The sequence below is a fragment of the Apostichopus japonicus genome, chromosome 9, assembly GCF_037975245.1.
Source record: "Apostichopus japonicus isolate 1M-3 chromosome 9, ASM3797524v1, whole genome shotgun sequence".
Classification (NCBI taxonomy): domain Eukaryota; kingdom Metazoa; phylum Echinodermata; class Holothuroidea; order Aspidochirotida; family Stichopodidae; genus Apostichopus; species Apostichopus japonicus.
Genome location: NC_092569.1, coordinates 9,981,007 through 9,999,141, shown reverse-complemented (window position 1 = coordinate 9,999,141; position 18,135 = coordinate 9,981,007). Strand labels below are relative to the sequence as shown.

Genomic DNA, 18,135 nt, shown 5'->3' with positions numbered 1-18,135 from the left:
TTTCATCGCACCAGGAGTTTCTCATGGCAAGAATGTGAAAGTTTGTTCTGCCCACTTCACAGAAGATGATTCTCGGGCCCAATTGAAATTTGCGTGTGGCAAGGTCACTAAAGTAATAAAAGTTTGAAAGATTGATGCTTTTATGCCGCATTATTTATATATATCCCGATAAATGCAACAGTAAGTGTTGGAACTGGAAGACATGTCAGACGTGAACAACCTAATGACTATGTGAGGAGAGAATCCACGTGCAAATTTCAATTGGGGCATGGACGTCGCTTAGGCAGAGTTTTTTGGGGCAGAGATGTGTTCATACCCTCCAAACCACTTTAAATGTAATACGAATAGGAAATGTGTGTATGCTCGAGCGAAACAAAACATCGTGTAAGTATTACTTACGGTAGCGCACACTGTCACTTATGTTTGCACAGTGTGAAAGTACCGTTTGCCGACCTACGTGAAGTTGGGCTAGAATACGATTCCTCCTGAAGCCCAAACCACGAGGCATGCATGTGAATAAACGCAATAGGCATTGCATGTATGCCTAGTGAGAAAATTGTTCGAGCTAGACTAACAACTCGATTGAGTTCAAATGCGGTTGTATTTCAAGCTCAATGAGACCTTTCTGTTGGATTTAATGACGCACGGAACAAGGAACGTTTATGTTTTACAGTAGGCCTAGTGCATACAAGCGAATCCACTTTGTTTAGAACTTTGGATTTTCTTTCGGATGTTATACTAATCTACGTTTGAGACTATCATCACTATTGTTATTGAGCCAGTTTGACTGGTAAGTGAGCACATTCATACATCACTCTGTATAAAACCCGCCAAAAACGTGATCTTGAGATTTACGTTACTTTGGGTCAGCTTGCGAGTTACCTCTTCAGATATTGGGAAATCGTTGCGAAATCGCCGCAAATTGCGTAAAAACAAAACTTGTAAGCACGTGGTGAAGAAATCAAGAAACACTATGATATTCATTATCTATTTATGTCTTGAACATTACGCCGGAAAATAACAGTTATGCTGACACGAAATGCACGCACAGCTCCGTACTGAAAAGTACACAACAGAAAAGATCATCACAGTGACGTCATTCACTGACCTGAGGGCTGTTCAAGGTCGTTGCAGTGTTTGCAAATTCCTAAATTACGGAAGCGAAAAAACGATGTTTTAATTCCCTTTTTTATAACTTTCCGGTGTGCTATTTGGAAAATTAAAAAAATATGTTGCTTGGTAACATATAAACTACATTATATATGAAAATGAGAGATTTTTTTTCTGTCACTATCGTTCTACTTTAAGTTAAAAAAATGTTTCCCCGAAGGAAATGGGGGCGGTATTGAAGAACTTAGCATGCATATACTCTAGATGTGTGACCTGATTAATTCACTGTGGCTTCGGCTTTGAGTACAACGTTTCTGTATGCTGTTGTGTTGGACGAATCTAACCGCAGTAGTAGGCCTAGGTGCCGACTTTGCGATCCACGTTGTAGTAACTGCCGACTTTGCAATCCAAGGTTCCCTTACAAATTTTGCAAGGTTGGTAAGAGTGCCTCCCGGTGATAGTTTACCCTTTCGGGAAAAACCGAAAAGGGAGAAATATACAAATAAGTCACTCGCTTTGTTGACGGTTATCATATCAATATGGCTTGTATGTTATAGCTTGTGTTTATGGAATTGTGTTTAGTTGATCAAAAGTATTTCGAATGTATATGTAGCCTAGTCGTGTGGCCACTCGGCACTCGGAATCTGTTCGGCTGTAAACTTGGACTATGCTACTTGGTACTCGGACTATGATACTTGGTACCCGAAAGTATTTGGTACTCGAACGTACATGGTACTCGAATAAAGCTATTAGACTACAACACTGATGTGTATAGACATTTTGTTGTACCGGACGCCACGATACCTCCCTCCTCCTTGCTCTGCATGGAGAAAAGATGTCAAGAAATGAAGTAATTTTAAGCTTGAAGACACGGGATGTTCTCTGAGATGAATTTAAGAAACTTCGTCGAATTCAAACAAATTTTCTGCAAGTAGTAGTATTTTTGTAAGAATATTTGTAAAAAATTGGATATTTTTTAAGTATATATTTTTGTATATTTGTAAAAATTAACGACAATATTGGGAGGAAGAGCTAAACCGGGAGTAACTTCCTCGCTCTTTCAACTTTTTCTGTTCAGACTTTCTGCTCTGTTTGACATATTTGGCCGCTGAGTGATAGATATCAGGTGATCTTCATTGAAGACAATTACCATTGTAAACTAAGATAGTACAATGAAATCGACACATTCTATACAACCTATACACAGTTAGTAACAATACGTACCGTCCATGCCGTACCATCGTTCTGGCTGCTGTCACAGTAAGCCTTGAAGGGTCGATCATCATAACCGTCTGGTTGAATGAGGTACTCACCATTCAATCTGGACGTTCGACACTCATCGTACACTGCATCCTCACAATCTCTAGCAAACTCATACACGTACAGAGTATAATCTATACCAGATCAGAAGAGAAGAAAATTATCATCTCTTCTTTATTATGCATAAAGAATAAAATTTTAATCGATGCAGATACTTGACAGATTTAAGTTATTTGTAGATGTCGTTGCGGAAAGGATGAGTCCAGGCAAACAATAAATTAATTTGATGAATTAAAAGTCTTTACGACAGTTTTTTTCTCATTTCAATTTGTAATTTTAATAATTAAATAATTGGAGTGGATACACAGAAATACATAAACCAAGTCAATGGGTTTAACATGGGATTTCAAATTCTTTCCTTTTAGTCTCAAATAAAACGTATTAAATAATTCGCCAAGTTGTACATAGACAAATAAAAATCAATAACAACTATGGATGGAAATCGGTACGTTTAGTCATTAGTATTGTCCTTAAAGACGACGACACGTAGCTATAAAGCAATGCGTAAGACCGGGACCATGGGTAGGGGGGACTTAGAATCCTCAAGGTGGGTCCATGAATCGGAAACCAGGCTCACTAAAAATAGACAAATTCAATAGTAAAATTCAAGCAGTGTGTTTTACGGAAATGAGTTGTGTATGAATCATAGAAAAGTATTAACAGCGTCACATATAAAGTTAATATTAAAATTATTAAATTCCTTTCCACGTTTTTTTTTTAAATTTTTTTTAACTTACTTGAAGTTATTTTAATATCCGTGATTAATATATAACTGATTAATATTGTCTTTTGCGTTGAAGGTGACAAAAGCTTTCATATATTTTATTAAAACTATTAGCGGACAGGGTTTAAAAATATGATGACTCTATTAATCTTCTTATATATGAAAATACTGTTTAGTTCAGCTCTTAACATTCTCTCCCGATATATATAGGGCCAGTCGAAATGGGAATTCAAACGAAATTCTGTCCGGAAGTGGGAAAGCTTCAGAGTGCCATATCCGGGCATCTTGATGTCTTCAAAATAATGGAAACAAATACTCACTGAAGCCCAGCCATGGCTTTGGCTTAGAAGACTCTCCATTGAGGGTCCATTTTCGTTGCTGTGTTGGGTCCCTGCTGCTCCTTGCTACGCCACTGGCAACATTCAAAATATCTCATGTATTGTGCTGGCGAGCAACGCATAGCATTTGTAGAAACTTTAACTATAATGAACTTACATTAAATGATACAGATCCAACATCAGAAAAATGACACACATCAAAATACTCACTTTTAGGTTCTGCATAGCGTTTGGTCGCACCGGTCTAATGACAAAATGAAGAAAAAATGAATATTCAAAGGAAATTGAATCAAGCGTTGCATCGCGAATGGAAGGTGTTTGTGTGTGTGTGTGAGGGGGGGGGGGTGAAGAAGGATGTGAGGTGCGGTACTCAAAAATTCCTTCCAACCCCCTCATTCGCCAAAATTTTAACTCCTATACCCCCATCTCCATCGCCTCTCCTTCCACCTTGCTTTCCCCTCACTGGTAAAATATGAATTGCACAATTGCTACTAGACTGATTGGTTTCAGACTGGATCTGCTACTTTTGAGAATACAAATTCAAATATCGTTGCCACAAAACCATGCACTTATGTGTCTCACTCATATGTTTTTTTATTAAAAATTTTTGTTCGTTTTTTTTGTCATGTTTTATTTTTTTATGGGATTTTTCTTCGAATGGAGAGGGGTGACCAGGCGTTGCAATCTCGTGTCAAGATTACATGCCTTCCTGCATAAGTTTATTTATACTTCTATATAGTAGATACAAACCACTTGTTCCTGCTGCTGTTGTTGTTTTCGTTTGGGCTTCTGCTTTGATGACTAAGCCCCATAGTAAAGACGTTGTATATGCTGGCAACTATTTCAAAACTATATACGGTATTACGAAAGGGATGCACGCGGATACTGTTGTTTTCATTAGGTAACTGTTTCCGTGTTATAGATCATACTATTGATCTTGGCAAAGTCAGGACAATACACAATGTAAAGTCCCTGTATAGCCGACTTTACCTTCTCTGTGTACGCTCATGTCAATGCATATACTAGCGTTAGTTCCTCCCATTTCTTGTTTCCTCTCGTCAGTGGCGGAGCGTCCATACAGTCAGAGGGGGCGTATGCCCCCCCCCCTGACGGACTCAAATAGACTGCTGGGGCCCTTTTCAGCTTTTTACCACTTTTTAGTCTACGTATATTCGCGATTATTGACTTTTTTTATTGCGCTCTCAAATACCTATTGACATTTGTCACGTTTTGTTGTTGTAATTTTCTGACAAAATGGCGATGACACCTATTTATTCTTCGTTTATCTGCCAATTAGCATAGCCCGGAAAGGGTCATTTCCGGCGATCTTGGCAGTATCTTTACTCAAAAAATGTCTGTACGCTCCCGCGCCAACCTGTGGTGGCGCTCCGCTTAGATAGTGTCAACAGGGCCCCAACTCAGACAATTCTCGCCCCCCCCCTGACCAATACCCCTAGCTCCGCCACTGCCACTCGTCATATGCCCTCCGTAAAATTACAAAATATTTCTTTAATAATTGGGTGTTGCTTTTTTCTCTCTCTCTTCTAAGTGGGCCAGATGCTCATCATGTTATACCGAGTCGCGACTGAAACTGCCAGCATTTCTTGAGTATGTTTATTATTCCTCCCTTAACCGACTTACATGCCCAGTTTCAGTGAACTTAGCTTGGGTTTCAGGTACCCCAGTTCAAGAGTGAGAGCTGGGGTCCCATATACCTACTTTACAAAAAGTGCACTTGAAAACATGGTACCTATGAGAAATTGTTTTATACGGTATAGGGGGCGTATAGATGCAAAGTTATGCTATCATGATTATCATTTAGTAAAAAAAAAGAATTGTTTAAAAACGGGCAAATCATGGCCTTTTCTCCCCTGTTTCCACCACGGGGATTTTTACTAATATCTGATCTTGTAAGCCACGCTTTCATCTAAACTTCAATAATTCATGTAAACACATGTCTAGCAGTTGTGATCTATTGGCTTGTTAATTGGTGAACCAACCGTTGGGGCTCCTGTGTGATTAGGGGCCGTGAATGAACATATTGAACTGAGCATTGCAACCCCTTAACCTAGTGTGTTGCCAAAAAGTGTCATGTCGTACACTTATAGACTGTGTGTTATATATACAACAGACCTAAACTTCTTCAATCATTTTAAATAATAGTTACTCCACATTCATTCCACGTGTTAAGAAAACAATATTCCAGGCAATAGCACGAGAGCTCTAGTCTGGGTTTACCACCGACAGTTTTGGAACCCGTGCCCTAATAGGACAGCTTCAAATTCTCAGCCACTTGGCAAGATTGACCAATTTAGGGAGCGCGTGCGAATTTGTCTCGTTTTGTCGTGTAACTTGTTCAAATGGGAATACGCGCAGGAAATTGTGCGCAAATCCTAGCACTTCATTTTACACGCTACCGTTAATATCGTGTTAAAGCGAATTGAGTTCAATTTTGTTAGAAAATCCAATTACGCGTAAAGAATTTAATTTGTGCTACCTAGATCAAGTCACGTTAATGCTTCTTTATTGGAGGAACTGAGATGGCAAGTAGTGGTCAATAATATGTTTCGATCCCTCTACACACTCTCGAACTTGCATTAGGGCTAGTGGTAGGTGAGTTTAACATCGACAACATATAGTAGGGTGTGCCATAAATTCGCGTCTGGCAAAGAGAACACAAAATGTTCTTTCATAGGACAACGGTAACGATGATCTCTCTGATTTTGTTCTGTGTTTTATTCCTTCAACAAAGTGATTTGATGGAAGTTTTGGTCAGAGCGAAAATTTTGTCAGAGCGAAATAGATTTATACAGCTCGAAATAAGTTTTTAAAGTTTTACATATTATATTTTGTGTTGTCTTAAGTTGAGTTTGACTTGCTTGTAAGTTTAATTCGATTTACTGTTAGGCGTTAGGCAACCGCGTGAAGTGGTGCACTGGTGAAACAGCAAGGGAAGGAGGGGGAGGAGGGTGGGGGAGGGGGAGGGTTATCTTTGCTTCGTTACACGGTTGAGTTCATCGTTGTTGTAAATCTTCCGTTTTATTGTCATGGATTTATGCCACAAATTTGCAAATGGATAGAAAAGAATAATCATGAACAACAATTTTAGACGCCGGGAATAATTACAAAGGTTTGGCTTGGAAACTCGTTACAAACATAACAAACATGACTCTCGTTACACACATGACACATCATTCAGCACGTAAGAACACTCGCCATTCCCTCTGAGCAATTCTTTCTAGCTGAAACTCTGTTAATGTTGACAGATCTACGATAGTGTAAATAACTTTTGTTTCTGAAATAACGTCAAAGCAAATTATGAAGACAGTATCATTGTTAAGTATATTTTTGCCTATATCATGCGAGTACAAGGAGGGGGTTGATACTTGGGATTTGGACCCCCCCCCCACCCTTACCCGAAAAAAATCACACAAAACCATTTCCATGTTTATAGATTATGAAGGTTAAAAATCACGTTAAATTTGATCTCTGTTAAGTAGCTTAATGTAGCCTATTTTGGCTACTAACTTTATAGCGCTACACAGTTGTATTGTGCTGTCAGCTTGACGGCCGATTGCATGAGGTCCAGTTTTGCAATACTAGTAACGCAATTACTTTGCCTTGTGCTGCAATGCTAAGTTCCACATTTTAGTCAAGTTATAAAGTGAATTTGAAATATATGAACGCATCATAAAGTTGTTGTGGGTTTTAAAACCAGAAGAAGACAATCAATGTAACAAAATATAAAACTAAGTCGACAAATAGAACTACAAAGTCAGTTGCAAACTTAGCCTATACATCTGGTGTTAGGAATTTTTGAGACGCGCATTTATGTACCATCTGCCCCAACATGTGTAACCTTAATATACCACGTGACTACCGTCTTAACAATAGTTTTACCAATAACGTAAACACACAGCATGATGTAGATTGGTTTATGTTTGTTGTCTAAATTATGAGATTTGTGAAATTTTAATCTCTATCAAAGTTTGATTAGATGTAAATAAAATGAAGAATATTGTTTGTACGTTTATACTGACGGATTGCAATTTCATGAAAGTAAATGTTCATTGTAATTTACTAAAGACCGGATCATTTCGAATTTGTTTTTTCACGTTGGGGAGGGGGCACCGCTTCTACTTACACCAATCCCCAATAAGGCCGGTACTTCAAAGCTTCAGAACAAATCAAGCCAAAACCGAAGAGGACCTTGAACGGGCATTATGTAACATTAAGCTACTACGTGGCAACCATCTGGCAATATATTTAACTCCCCTCCCCCTCCCCGCCCCTACAAGCCCCTAGCATGATGTAGATTATAATAATCTGTTTGTATACATACCGGGAAATAATGAGATGTAAAATTTCAAATTAGATTTTCTAAAAGCTTGATCAAATTTAACAATATTAAGAAAATGTTTGTAGGTCTATTGTAGTATTGAAATAAAACTGTCTTTGTAAATTGCAGGTCGCAACATTTCGCATTCAAACAATCATACGTATATACAAAAGGTTCCCACGACCGCGCCCCGCCACCCTAGGCTGACAGTTCATTACTTCAACAAATCGACCACCCCCCCGCCACCATCCTCCTCCTTAGAAGAATCTTGTACGGGTATGAATACTTACCCCTTTTCCAAAGAATAAAACATCACTTGCAATGAATAATATAACCACGGAGATGTAGAGAAGATTCTTCATTTCTGTGATGATGTTTAAACGGCTCAAGAGAGGACAATATTTTGATCACGTCCTTACATTGATGTCATCGGTATTTGTATTAGAAATCATCAAGGGCGGGAATATATGTTACTGTCTTGAATGAGGAAGTATAACATTTCGTTTACTATATGTAGTTTCTATTTCAACAGGAAGGTCCTTGAGTTGAAACATTACGAAGCTTTGCAGGGGGGAGGTCACATCTTAATGTAACCGGCTTTGTTCCTGACAGGATCTTCCTCAGCTAGGAAATCCAAACTTTTGCACAACGAGGAAAACTCATATATAGTGCGAACAATTCAATAAGATCATTAAACATCATGCATGGTGTGGGCGCGTTCAACAAGTATTTTATATTATCAGGCGTGAATCCAGGGGTCTCCCGCCCGCCCCCTTTCAGGGGGGGGGGGAGGTGAAGCCTAACCAGTTCTCAGAGTTGTTGAAATTTACACTCGTGGTGGCAACATGCACGCCCGCGTTAGAATCATTGCATTGATCCTGATTTGAGACTGCCAGCGATGTCAGAGGTCTTGTTTTAATACAGCTACGATTTGCCGATATATCTATAACAATGTTATTTACGGAACCAAGTGAGTCTATACTCGCTTCAATACATATTATGTTAACAGGCTATGAGTTATTCGGCAGTAACGAACATGCATTTCTCACTCTTATAAGGTTGGATCAAGGAAGTAATACTTCCATGGTAGGATGAGATTGGGTTGTATCTATGCGTATCATCAAGCACACTCAAGGGGGTTGTATGTGTATCGTCAAGCAAACTCAAAGAGGGTTGTATATCTATGTGTACCATCAAGCACACTCAAGGGGTTGTATCTATGTGTATCGTCGAACAAACTCAAAGGGGGTTGTATCTATGTGTATCTTCAAGCAAACTCAAAGGGGTTGTTTCTATGCGTATCGTCGAGCAAACTCAAGGGTGTTGTATCTATGCGTATCGTCGAGCAAAGTCAAGGGGGTGGTATCTATGCGTATCGTCAAACACACTCAAAAGGGGGTTGTATCTATCTGTATCATCCAGCAAACTCAAGGGGGTGGTATCTATGCGTATCGTCAAGCAAACTGAAAGGGGGTGGTATCTATGTGTAGCCTATCATCAAGCAAACTCAAGGGGGTTGTATCTATGTGTATCATCACGCAAACTCAAGGGGGTTGTATCTACCTATATCATCAAACAAAATCAAGGGGGTTGTATCTATGTGTATCTTCAAGCAAACTCAAGGGGGTGGTATCTATGCGTATCGTCAAACACACTCAAAAGGGGGTTGTATCTATCTGTATCATCAAGCAAACTCAAGGGGGTTGTATCTATGTGTACCATCCAGCAAACTCAATGGGGTTGTATCTATGCGTATCATCAAGCAAACTCAAGGGGGTTGTATCTATCTGTATCATCAAGCAAACTCAAGGGGTTGTATCTATGTGTATCTTCAAGCAAACTCAAGGGGGTTGTATATATGTGTACCATCAAGCAAACTCAATAATTTAGACATTCACGTCTACGAGAATGCTGCACATTCGATTGCATACAGGCCCGGGCCATGTTGTGAGGTATACCAGGTTTACATTTTATACGAAGTCCATTTAGTTCTTTCTTCTTTGGCAAAGAATACGATTGATAATACCACTGGTTTCATTTACTTCTATACAGGCCGTTAAGCTATTATTACGTCGAGGTTAAAAGCGTACCGTTCGTACAACAAGTAAACCTGGACGATGGACAGAAGCCCCCCTCAGACCGACTCCTAGACAATGGTGAAAAATCCATCATGGTATACACACTCTGGAGCTCGTGGGGAAGCTGTAGTGACTGCGACGTTCCCGGTAGAAGGAAAAGAATCGGTAAATACTAATTCGGTGTATTGTATAACTTCAGTGAGTTAGTCGTTTATTATATTGAGGCATTTTTTAAATTATTATTGTGTCACCTATTTCGAGCAGGTATACAGAAGCTTCCCGTTCAAGTTGGTACTAACAATACATTGTCATAAGTTTGTCGCTAGAGAAAGTCTTGCACTTGTTTTGTTTTTTGGATCGACCATGTTACATATATTTTGTCCTTGCTCATCATTCCAGGATACTGTTATGCGTTAGTGCCAGACACTGTGTTTACTGGAGGAGTGCCTTGTCGATCATCCCTAGTACCAACAGCTGCCACCAGTCTGCTAACACTCACAAAAGATATACAGCTGGAGACACCGTGTATGGAATATTGCGTACACATGCAAGGTATCTCTATCATTCATCCACATACTGAGAACCCCCCCCCCAAAAAAAAAACCCACACAATTACCCCTCCACGCCTTCCAACGCACAAGCTGTACAATCTATACCAGGGTTGTCCAACCTACGGCCCGCGGGCCACAGTCCGGCCCGCCGCAGGGTTGCGTACGGCCCGCCAGAGATGCTGTACGGTGCGAAATTTTAGTGTGCAGATTTATTGATAACAATTTGATGCTATATAATCAATCATTCGAACCTTCTGGGTCCAAAAAACTGCATACAGGTCATTGTGTGTGACACTCTCAGCGGCGGGGAGGGGGGGGGGGGCGGCTGGACTTTATACATCTGTTATCAGGAAGGAAAATAAATCAGTGCGCTCCGCGCACAGTGCTCACATTTTGTTGGCTTTGGCTTCGGGCAAAAAATCGAAAAATCGAGCGTATGGTTCATGCGGCCCCATCCTTCATCATAATCATTCCATGTGGCCCTCCTCTGCAAAAGGTTGGACAACCCTGATCTATACCAAGAAAAGGGGGGGAGTATATAGTTGGGTAAATACATCAGGGTCGCAATCGGAACCGGGAAGTATGAAAAGCAGTATCACCGGAGAAAAATGCTACTTTAACATTCCCTGGTAATACTAGAGGGCTACTTCACAAAGGAAGCTGTTCTAACACTTAATCTTAACCAGGAGAAGTTATCAATCCGAAATACTTTGTTTAGCACAATGTTATTAACCTTTTCAAATTATAAGGTTCTAATTGTTTCTGTTATATATTTAATTAGTTTATTTATTTCCTATTTTTGGTCTTTAATTACTTTTCAATCGCAGATTGATTAAAAATTAATTGTTGTATGAGTTCACATATCTCATGAATCATTGTTTTGCTTTTAAATGGCTATCCGTGAAATGACGTCATCTTTGTCCCCCCCCCCCCCCCATCACAGAGACACCTGTGTACGGACTCGGGCCTTTTACTGGTTTATTTGTTCATGGAGGGAGTAATTCATATAAAACTCTGGACGAGCAAGAGAGAGGTAAGTGCTTAGTTACTGTTGGTTCAATCTCTGACCCCCTCACTGATCTGTAACGGCACCGCATTCAGAAATTACGAAATTAATCCAGCTAGGCTAGAAGGGGTGAGGGCATATAATTCCGAAATTGAGAATCGTTGATTTACAGATCTTAATAGTTTATAATTCGTTAGACGTCAGAAAGCTTATAGACGTCTTCGTGAATCGAGGCCAGATGATCCGCATCGGCGAACCCACCAAACCAGACGTAACTCTTAAATTATTTCCCTGGTGGGGCACTTGCGGGTTTATTTCCTCTGGACACTGATTTCAAATAAAATGCTGAATCAGGTTCCTCGAAGTTTTGATCGTTTTTCTTATTTCATCATTTTCTCGCTTAATTGTCAAAGATGCTGACATAATGGTATGTTTGGTAAAGTATTGTGATGTTGTTGGTTATCATATATGCCGCCCTCTATTTCTCTAGGCTACATGTCACTGTTTTTAGTCACATATGCTTTCCACGTGGACAGTGACGTAAGAATTACAGGTCACGTGATGTCTGCTCACCAGCTCAACTGAATCAGATCTCGAGACTTACGAATCAGTCTCCGCTACCCGTTCTGAATCGTTCGGTTCGGTAGTAGCCCTGGCTCCGATCATTGTGGTCGTATTTGTATCTGTCTTGTATTCGTCTCGTTGTACGTATCGTTATAGGACTCTCCTTCGTTATTGAGACCTCGTTTGTAACCATTGTGGTTTTAGTGCATGTCTCTCTATTTATTATTCAGGGCTTCATGCATAATGTATTGTCTGTACCGTGACTGCTTGTAGTAAAGATAACGAAATCTACTCTGCGCTCGTTCTTTCCTCGTATATGTATATATGTGTAATATCCTTTGCATGTAATAGCGAGATTCAAGGCTCGTCGTTATTAACACACAACCATCCAAGCCGCATTTGTTTCCATACCACCACCAGTCCTCAGAAGGGAATATTTGGGCGCCCCGGAATCTTAGACTGAGCTATAGTTACAGTATCTAATACAACCATATTGTATTATCAACTTATTTTCAACTGGCAAAATGGCAAACTCATATGAAATTACGGCATTATATATAGAAATATAAAATTGGATTGAACGGAATTTGTTTTAATTTGATTTTGTTTTAATGTTTGTAATGTTCTACAACATATCAACACTAACCTTGTGCTACCAGATAAAACAGTTGAATTTCCTACTCGTTGTTTCAGAAGAGAGAAAGGTGTCTAAGTTTGTTTTCCAATCCTTTAAGTATTGTCTGACGTCACGTCCTCCAGACATTATTCACAACATCGATAAATAAGAATACTAATAAAAATCCAATGAGATTGTTGAAGGCTGTATAGCTGCAACCAGAGTATTGTAGACTACCCATTATTCGGCACTATATATGAAATACAATATTGGACTCGACCTGACGCTAGCAAAACAGTAGGAATGCTCAACTTTCAAAGAAATTCTATGTACACAACACCAGCTATACAATAATGGTATAAGGGATTGCTAATAAATGAGGATATTTTGTGATATGAACAAACAAAACAAAATGCCCTATTGTGCAGTGAGGTTTTGTTGATGTATATCTTTGCCCCTCCCATCTCTACGCAAAGTATGTTTTGGCTTGTACTCAAGATATGGCGGTCGTGCATATCAATTACGTGTTCGGTATCTTTCCCTCCGTGGGATATCCTGTTTATAAGTATGGTTACACACCTACGCAAATATCATCATTGCATACATATACATATATATAGAGGGTGTTCCGAAAGTTCGTTCCGCCCTAGAGCCCATCTTCCCTTCAGCATCTCAGCCATACTACAATAGCCCCCCCCCCCCCCCCACCAAATTCAAACCGTCTGTGATACTCGGTACGAATTGCCTACGGAACACAAACTGTAAGAACTCAGTGAGTAAGTAACTCTTCTTGTACGGACACAAAACGCACACGTGTTGAATTGAATAGGTACACAAACCTCAACGCATAACAATATGCCGCCTAAGGGAAACAACAGTGGCTTGGAAAAGGAGAGGGAACTTGCTAGGGAATAACGGAAGAAAGGGAAAACAAATAAAGAAACTGACTCTACTACATCAATACATATATATGTAGCCTACATAAAACAATAACAATTACCGTATGCATGGTGTTTAGTGTAGGATTAAACATCTTTAAAATATATATATATATATATATATAGATAGATATATATATATACATATATATATATATATATATATAAATAGAGACAAACCGTGAATACTTCCAAGGAAAATGTAAGAGAAGTCTACAGCCATGGGGCTTTATGCTGACACACACGTCATTATGAGGATACATAGTACTTTACGTCATTATGAGGGCACAGTGTACTTTATTCTCATCAATAACAAAATGGATTTGCTGCCTATATTTTTTTAAAGTGCACATTTGTTCCTTTTCCGCAGGTCAACAAACATTAAGAGTAGAAGAAGCGACAATGCTACGGCTGGAATGTCCAGAGTAAGAACACATTAAACTATCGGATAAGATATACTTCGTTTACGATGCACACAAATAAAAAAAAAACAATAACTCCGAGCAGGAAGTGTTAATGTAACAGTGAGATGGCCGACGTAGGGATGGATTTCTCATATACACATCTCTGATTCAAGATTGACTAAAGAATGAATTTTATTTGAATGTCCCCAATCAAAGCGAATAGAAGTTTGGAGTTCATATAATCTTTTCCAAATTCAGTTCGGTTTAGATATAGAAGTTGTGTGGACAAGATTGTAAGATAACGGAGATATTAGGATGCGCTAGTCATGTGGGGATTATGTACCCCGAGGTAGCTTCACTGCAATTCTACGAGACATAAATAAACAATGAAGTAAGAGACTGACTTCGGTCAGCCTGCGGCTTTGATAAGACAATGAGGCTTCTTCGCGAGGTCCTGCTTGCAGGAGGATCTAATATATACATACATTCAGACTAAAGTAAGTGACATTTGCAATATCATCATCTTTTGGCGGGGGGTAAAGGGATGAAACCAAACAACTTCTTAACAAGGAAAACCAAATTTCCTCTGGTTCCATCAACCGCTATCTAGGATTTGGAACTATTCCGTAGCAACGTTTATATGTCCGTTTGTTGCGGTTATGCTATTTTTCTGTTTGCGTGAAGGATGCACGCGCGTATGGAGAGCCGTTTTAATATTTAATCAGGAATTTTAGATATCTCGAAATAATTTCAGGTACCTCAAATTTAATATCAGATATCTCAAATTTATTTAAGATATCTACAAAATAATTGCAAATATCTTAAAATTCATTTCAGATAGGCCTATCTCGAAATACCAGAGAATATCAGTCTGAAATTGTAATCAGATATCTCGAATTAAATTTTAGATATCTCGTATTCAATTTCAGATATCTCGAAATCCATTTTAGATATCTCGAATTCAAGTTTAGATATCTGAAATAGAGTTTTAGATATCTCAAATAACAAACAATTTTAGATATCTGAAATAGAGTTTTAGATATCTCAAATAACAAACAATTTTAGATATCTGAAATAGAGTTTTACATATCTCAAATAATAAACAATTTCAGATATCTAAAATTCCCGTTTAAATGTTAAACTGCCCAGTGCCTGCATTTCAAAAACGATATTATGATTTTGGTTTATTATTAAGGGCGTACATTGTAGATGCGGTGAGGTGGCGTAGAGCTGGGCACGTTATGCAGATTCCCACAGAAGATCCAACTGAGGGAGAGAGTCGTATCTTCATGGACCCGGAGGGCACTTTGACATTTCGAAACTTAATACTGAACGATACTAATAGATACGAGTGTCACGTGAACCAAAGGAGGATGGCAAACTACAGAGTTTATGGTTAGCACATTACTATAGAATCAGGGAGATACCATTTATGATGTACAGTTCCCCTACTTCCTAAATGTAGTCTCCGTATATGATCACATCAAAAGATCTGCCACTTTATGAAAAACATATTTACGTTTTATCACTGGTTTGATTTTTAAGACCCCACACTGAGTTTGTCTCTTGTTTGTTATGAAATCTAAGACTATAATGCTAAGGTAAGAATGTGACGTCATTCTGATTTTCTTTTGCCTATTATGTTTACAGAAGTTACTACGGTATTCATAGCAGTTTGTCAGAGCTTCGATCATTGTTGCTCGCATTTGGAGGAATACCGTATGATTATGCGGTTGAGATATTTAGGAACTCACTGCAATGGTTGTTTAAAAATCTCATTATTAGTTAGTTATATAGTAATTATGACTACTTAATACCTAATTCATATTTTTTGTGGGGGGTGGGGGTTGACAATTCTATATTATAAATCTGTGGATTTCGCTTTCAGCTTAATATTTCTTAGCGTTTCTTTGCTTTTGTGTTTTTTCAGTGTTCACGCAGATAATTGACAGAGAAGGTAAGTTTCTCGTTCAGCTGTTTTAGATTTTAACGTACGTGCTAGTAAATGTGTTTGGTACACATTTCATTAATTGTAACGGTCGTAGGTCCTGCAATGCACAATTTATAGCCCAATAGCTGTTGTGCGTTTGGCTGTCGTGTCTGTTGATCCTTGCTAGGCCTATACGTGTAAAATCTAGGACAGTTGATGTATGTAGAGTGCAAGGCAAGATATAGGAGAGGAAAGGTTGTGGTAGACAGGAAGGCATTATAATTCATGGATTACTGTAGGTATAATTACACTTTGTTAAACACACACATGTTTGTATTACATTCCAACCGAGGACCTCATTGTATTTTCCATTGTTCAAATCCACGTACCCTAACCTTAACAATACCCCATACAAGTGGTGATTCTTTAGAAATCACAACCGAGGACCTGGAATTCTTTTATAATTCAAGTCCTCGGTCGGATAGAAAACAAACGCACCCACACACACACACACACATACATACTTACATACTCTACGGGTGACCCCTGTAGGAATTCCAGTGACCTATCAACACTGCAATAAACTTTCAAGATGAATTTTGGCAGAATGGGAAGGATAGGTATAAGGCAGACTGGTGGTACCACAACACTTTCATAACAACATTTATATATTCCATTAAATTTAGTACACGTTTCAGATACGCCGACTGGGCGGACCTTGTTCCTGTTAACTGTTGCAAGAGTAATTGACAGCTAACTGCATCATTCTGTGAAACAAAAGGAACGATTTCATTAATTCGTATGGAAACATTGCACTATAGGTACAGATGAAAATATAGCAAAAAAAAAAAAAAAAGGCCCTAAAAGCATCTCTTGAATGTGTAAAAAAATTCCATTAAAACAAAAACGGATATGCATATAAGACCTCCCTCCCCTAGATTTACCCTCCCTCCGCAATCTTCCGACTACAAAGCGAATTACTAGGTGAATCCATATGTACATTTTAAAAATGAAACCTATATATATATATATATGACGTTTCGATTTTCTTACAGAGACATTTGAAGCTTTCGGGTTTTTGTCTTTCCTGGTCGGCGTCTACACAAGCATCTTCGTGGTGCTCCTCCTGGGTAAATACTGCCTACGACAGATGGTAAAACAGGAGATGGAGAAAATGGAAGAGCGCCCTCTATTAGATGAAGACACCGCAGTATTAGATGAAGACACCGCAGCGGCGGATGATGATAACGTGATGATGATAGCGGACGATGATAACGCAGTAGAAGATGACGTTGATGAAATTATCGACGACGAATGATGTCACAGAAATGCTACAACCGCTACACAACCCGCTTCCAATGGTAAAATCATGACGTCATGTGACAACGTCCTGCCTGCTGTTTTGATATAAGAGGCCGTCAGTTAGCTGATGAATCAGGCACACCTGTTAAATTACAACTGTGTTTTGGGGTAGATTTTGTGGTGATACAATCTTCCACCGTTACAGAAACGTCCACAGGAATGGTGAAGTTACGCATAAAATTGAAACGTTGAAATTAAAACATAATTCATTGAATTAATTTTTGTGGGACATAAAATTGTTTGTATTCGATATAGAATGATTAATAGAGTTTGATTACTAGATAGGCTTATCCAATTATGTGCATGTAAATTTTACAAGCGGTGGATTCAAGATCTCTCGGAAGCGGGAATCAGAGCCGAACAACGGTATATCTGTTGATAACGCGGACATCGATCAACACCGAACTATAGCGGTGGATAAGAATATATGCGGGATAAAATTTAAGACTCGAAGCGCTACATGTTCCCACTGTGAACATTGTTTAAAAGGAATTTCTTTGTAGTAACTCTTTGGGTGGGCCCGAGCTCGCCTGGACCCCTCCTGGAACCAACCCTGGTTGGAGTAATTGATTTGGACGATGTAGAGTAAGAAACCAAAGCAAACATACGGAGCCTGTGTATACGGCAGCTATTTACTTTGAATTTTGGAGAAGTCCCGACACCATTTTATTCTAAATCCCGTAAATACAGTTCAATAAGGTTCGAATGATCAAGATCCATTCCAAATAATAATCAAAATGCAATGCAGAAAGTCAAAATTTATAAACTACAATTAAATGAGTAATGGGTCGATAATTAACATTCATCTTAATAAAATATTGAGGAAAATAGCCTTAGTTTGATTTTTTTTGGTTG

At 38.9% G+C, this 18,135-nt stretch overlaps 2 protein-coding genes across 3 annotated transcripts in view; one reads left to right on the top strand and one right to left on the bottom strand.

Annotated features, from left to right (window-relative positions):
- The window catches only part of LOC139973297 (uncharacterized), a 51,204-nt gene extending 42,643 nt beyond the window's left edge, over positions 1 to 8,561 (bottom strand). The window contains exons 1-3 of one of the 2 annotated variants that reach the window (XM_071979872.1): positions 8,122 to 8,561; positions 3,703 to 3,736; positions 2,335 to 2,504 (exon numbers count right to left, since the gene is read on the bottom strand). In XM_071979872.1, coding sequence (XP_071835973.1) covers positions 2,335 to 2,504; positions 3,703 to 3,736; positions 8,122 to 8,193 — 276 coding nt within the window. In that variant the 5' untranslated portion in view covers positions 8,194 to 8,561. The remainder of the gene's footprint in view (positions 1 to 2,334; positions 2,505 to 3,702; positions 3,737 to 8,121) is intronic. The other variant, XM_071979871.1, reaches the window with a different exon arrangement.
- The window catches only part of LOC139973299 (uncharacterized), a 31,055-nt gene extending 13,493 nt beyond the window's left edge, over positions 1 to 17,562 (top strand). Inside the window, exons 3-9 of the mRNA XM_071979873.1 lie at positions 9,884 to 10,074; positions 10,309 to 10,461; positions 11,404 to 11,493; positions 13,955 to 14,009; positions 15,184 to 15,383; positions 15,919 to 15,945; positions 16,974 to 17,562. Coding sequence (XP_071835974.1) covers positions 9,884 to 10,074; positions 10,309 to 10,461; positions 11,404 to 11,493; positions 13,955 to 14,009; positions 15,184 to 15,383; positions 15,919 to 15,945; positions 16,974 to 17,236 — 979 coding nt within the window. The 3' untranslated portion in view covers positions 17,237 to 17,562. The remainder of the gene's footprint in view (positions 1 to 9,883; positions 10,075 to 10,308; positions 10,462 to 11,403; positions 11,494 to 13,954; positions 14,010 to 15,183; positions 15,384 to 15,918; positions 15,946 to 16,973) is intronic.
- The last annotated feature ends 573 nt before the right edge of the window (positions 17,563 to 18,135 follow it).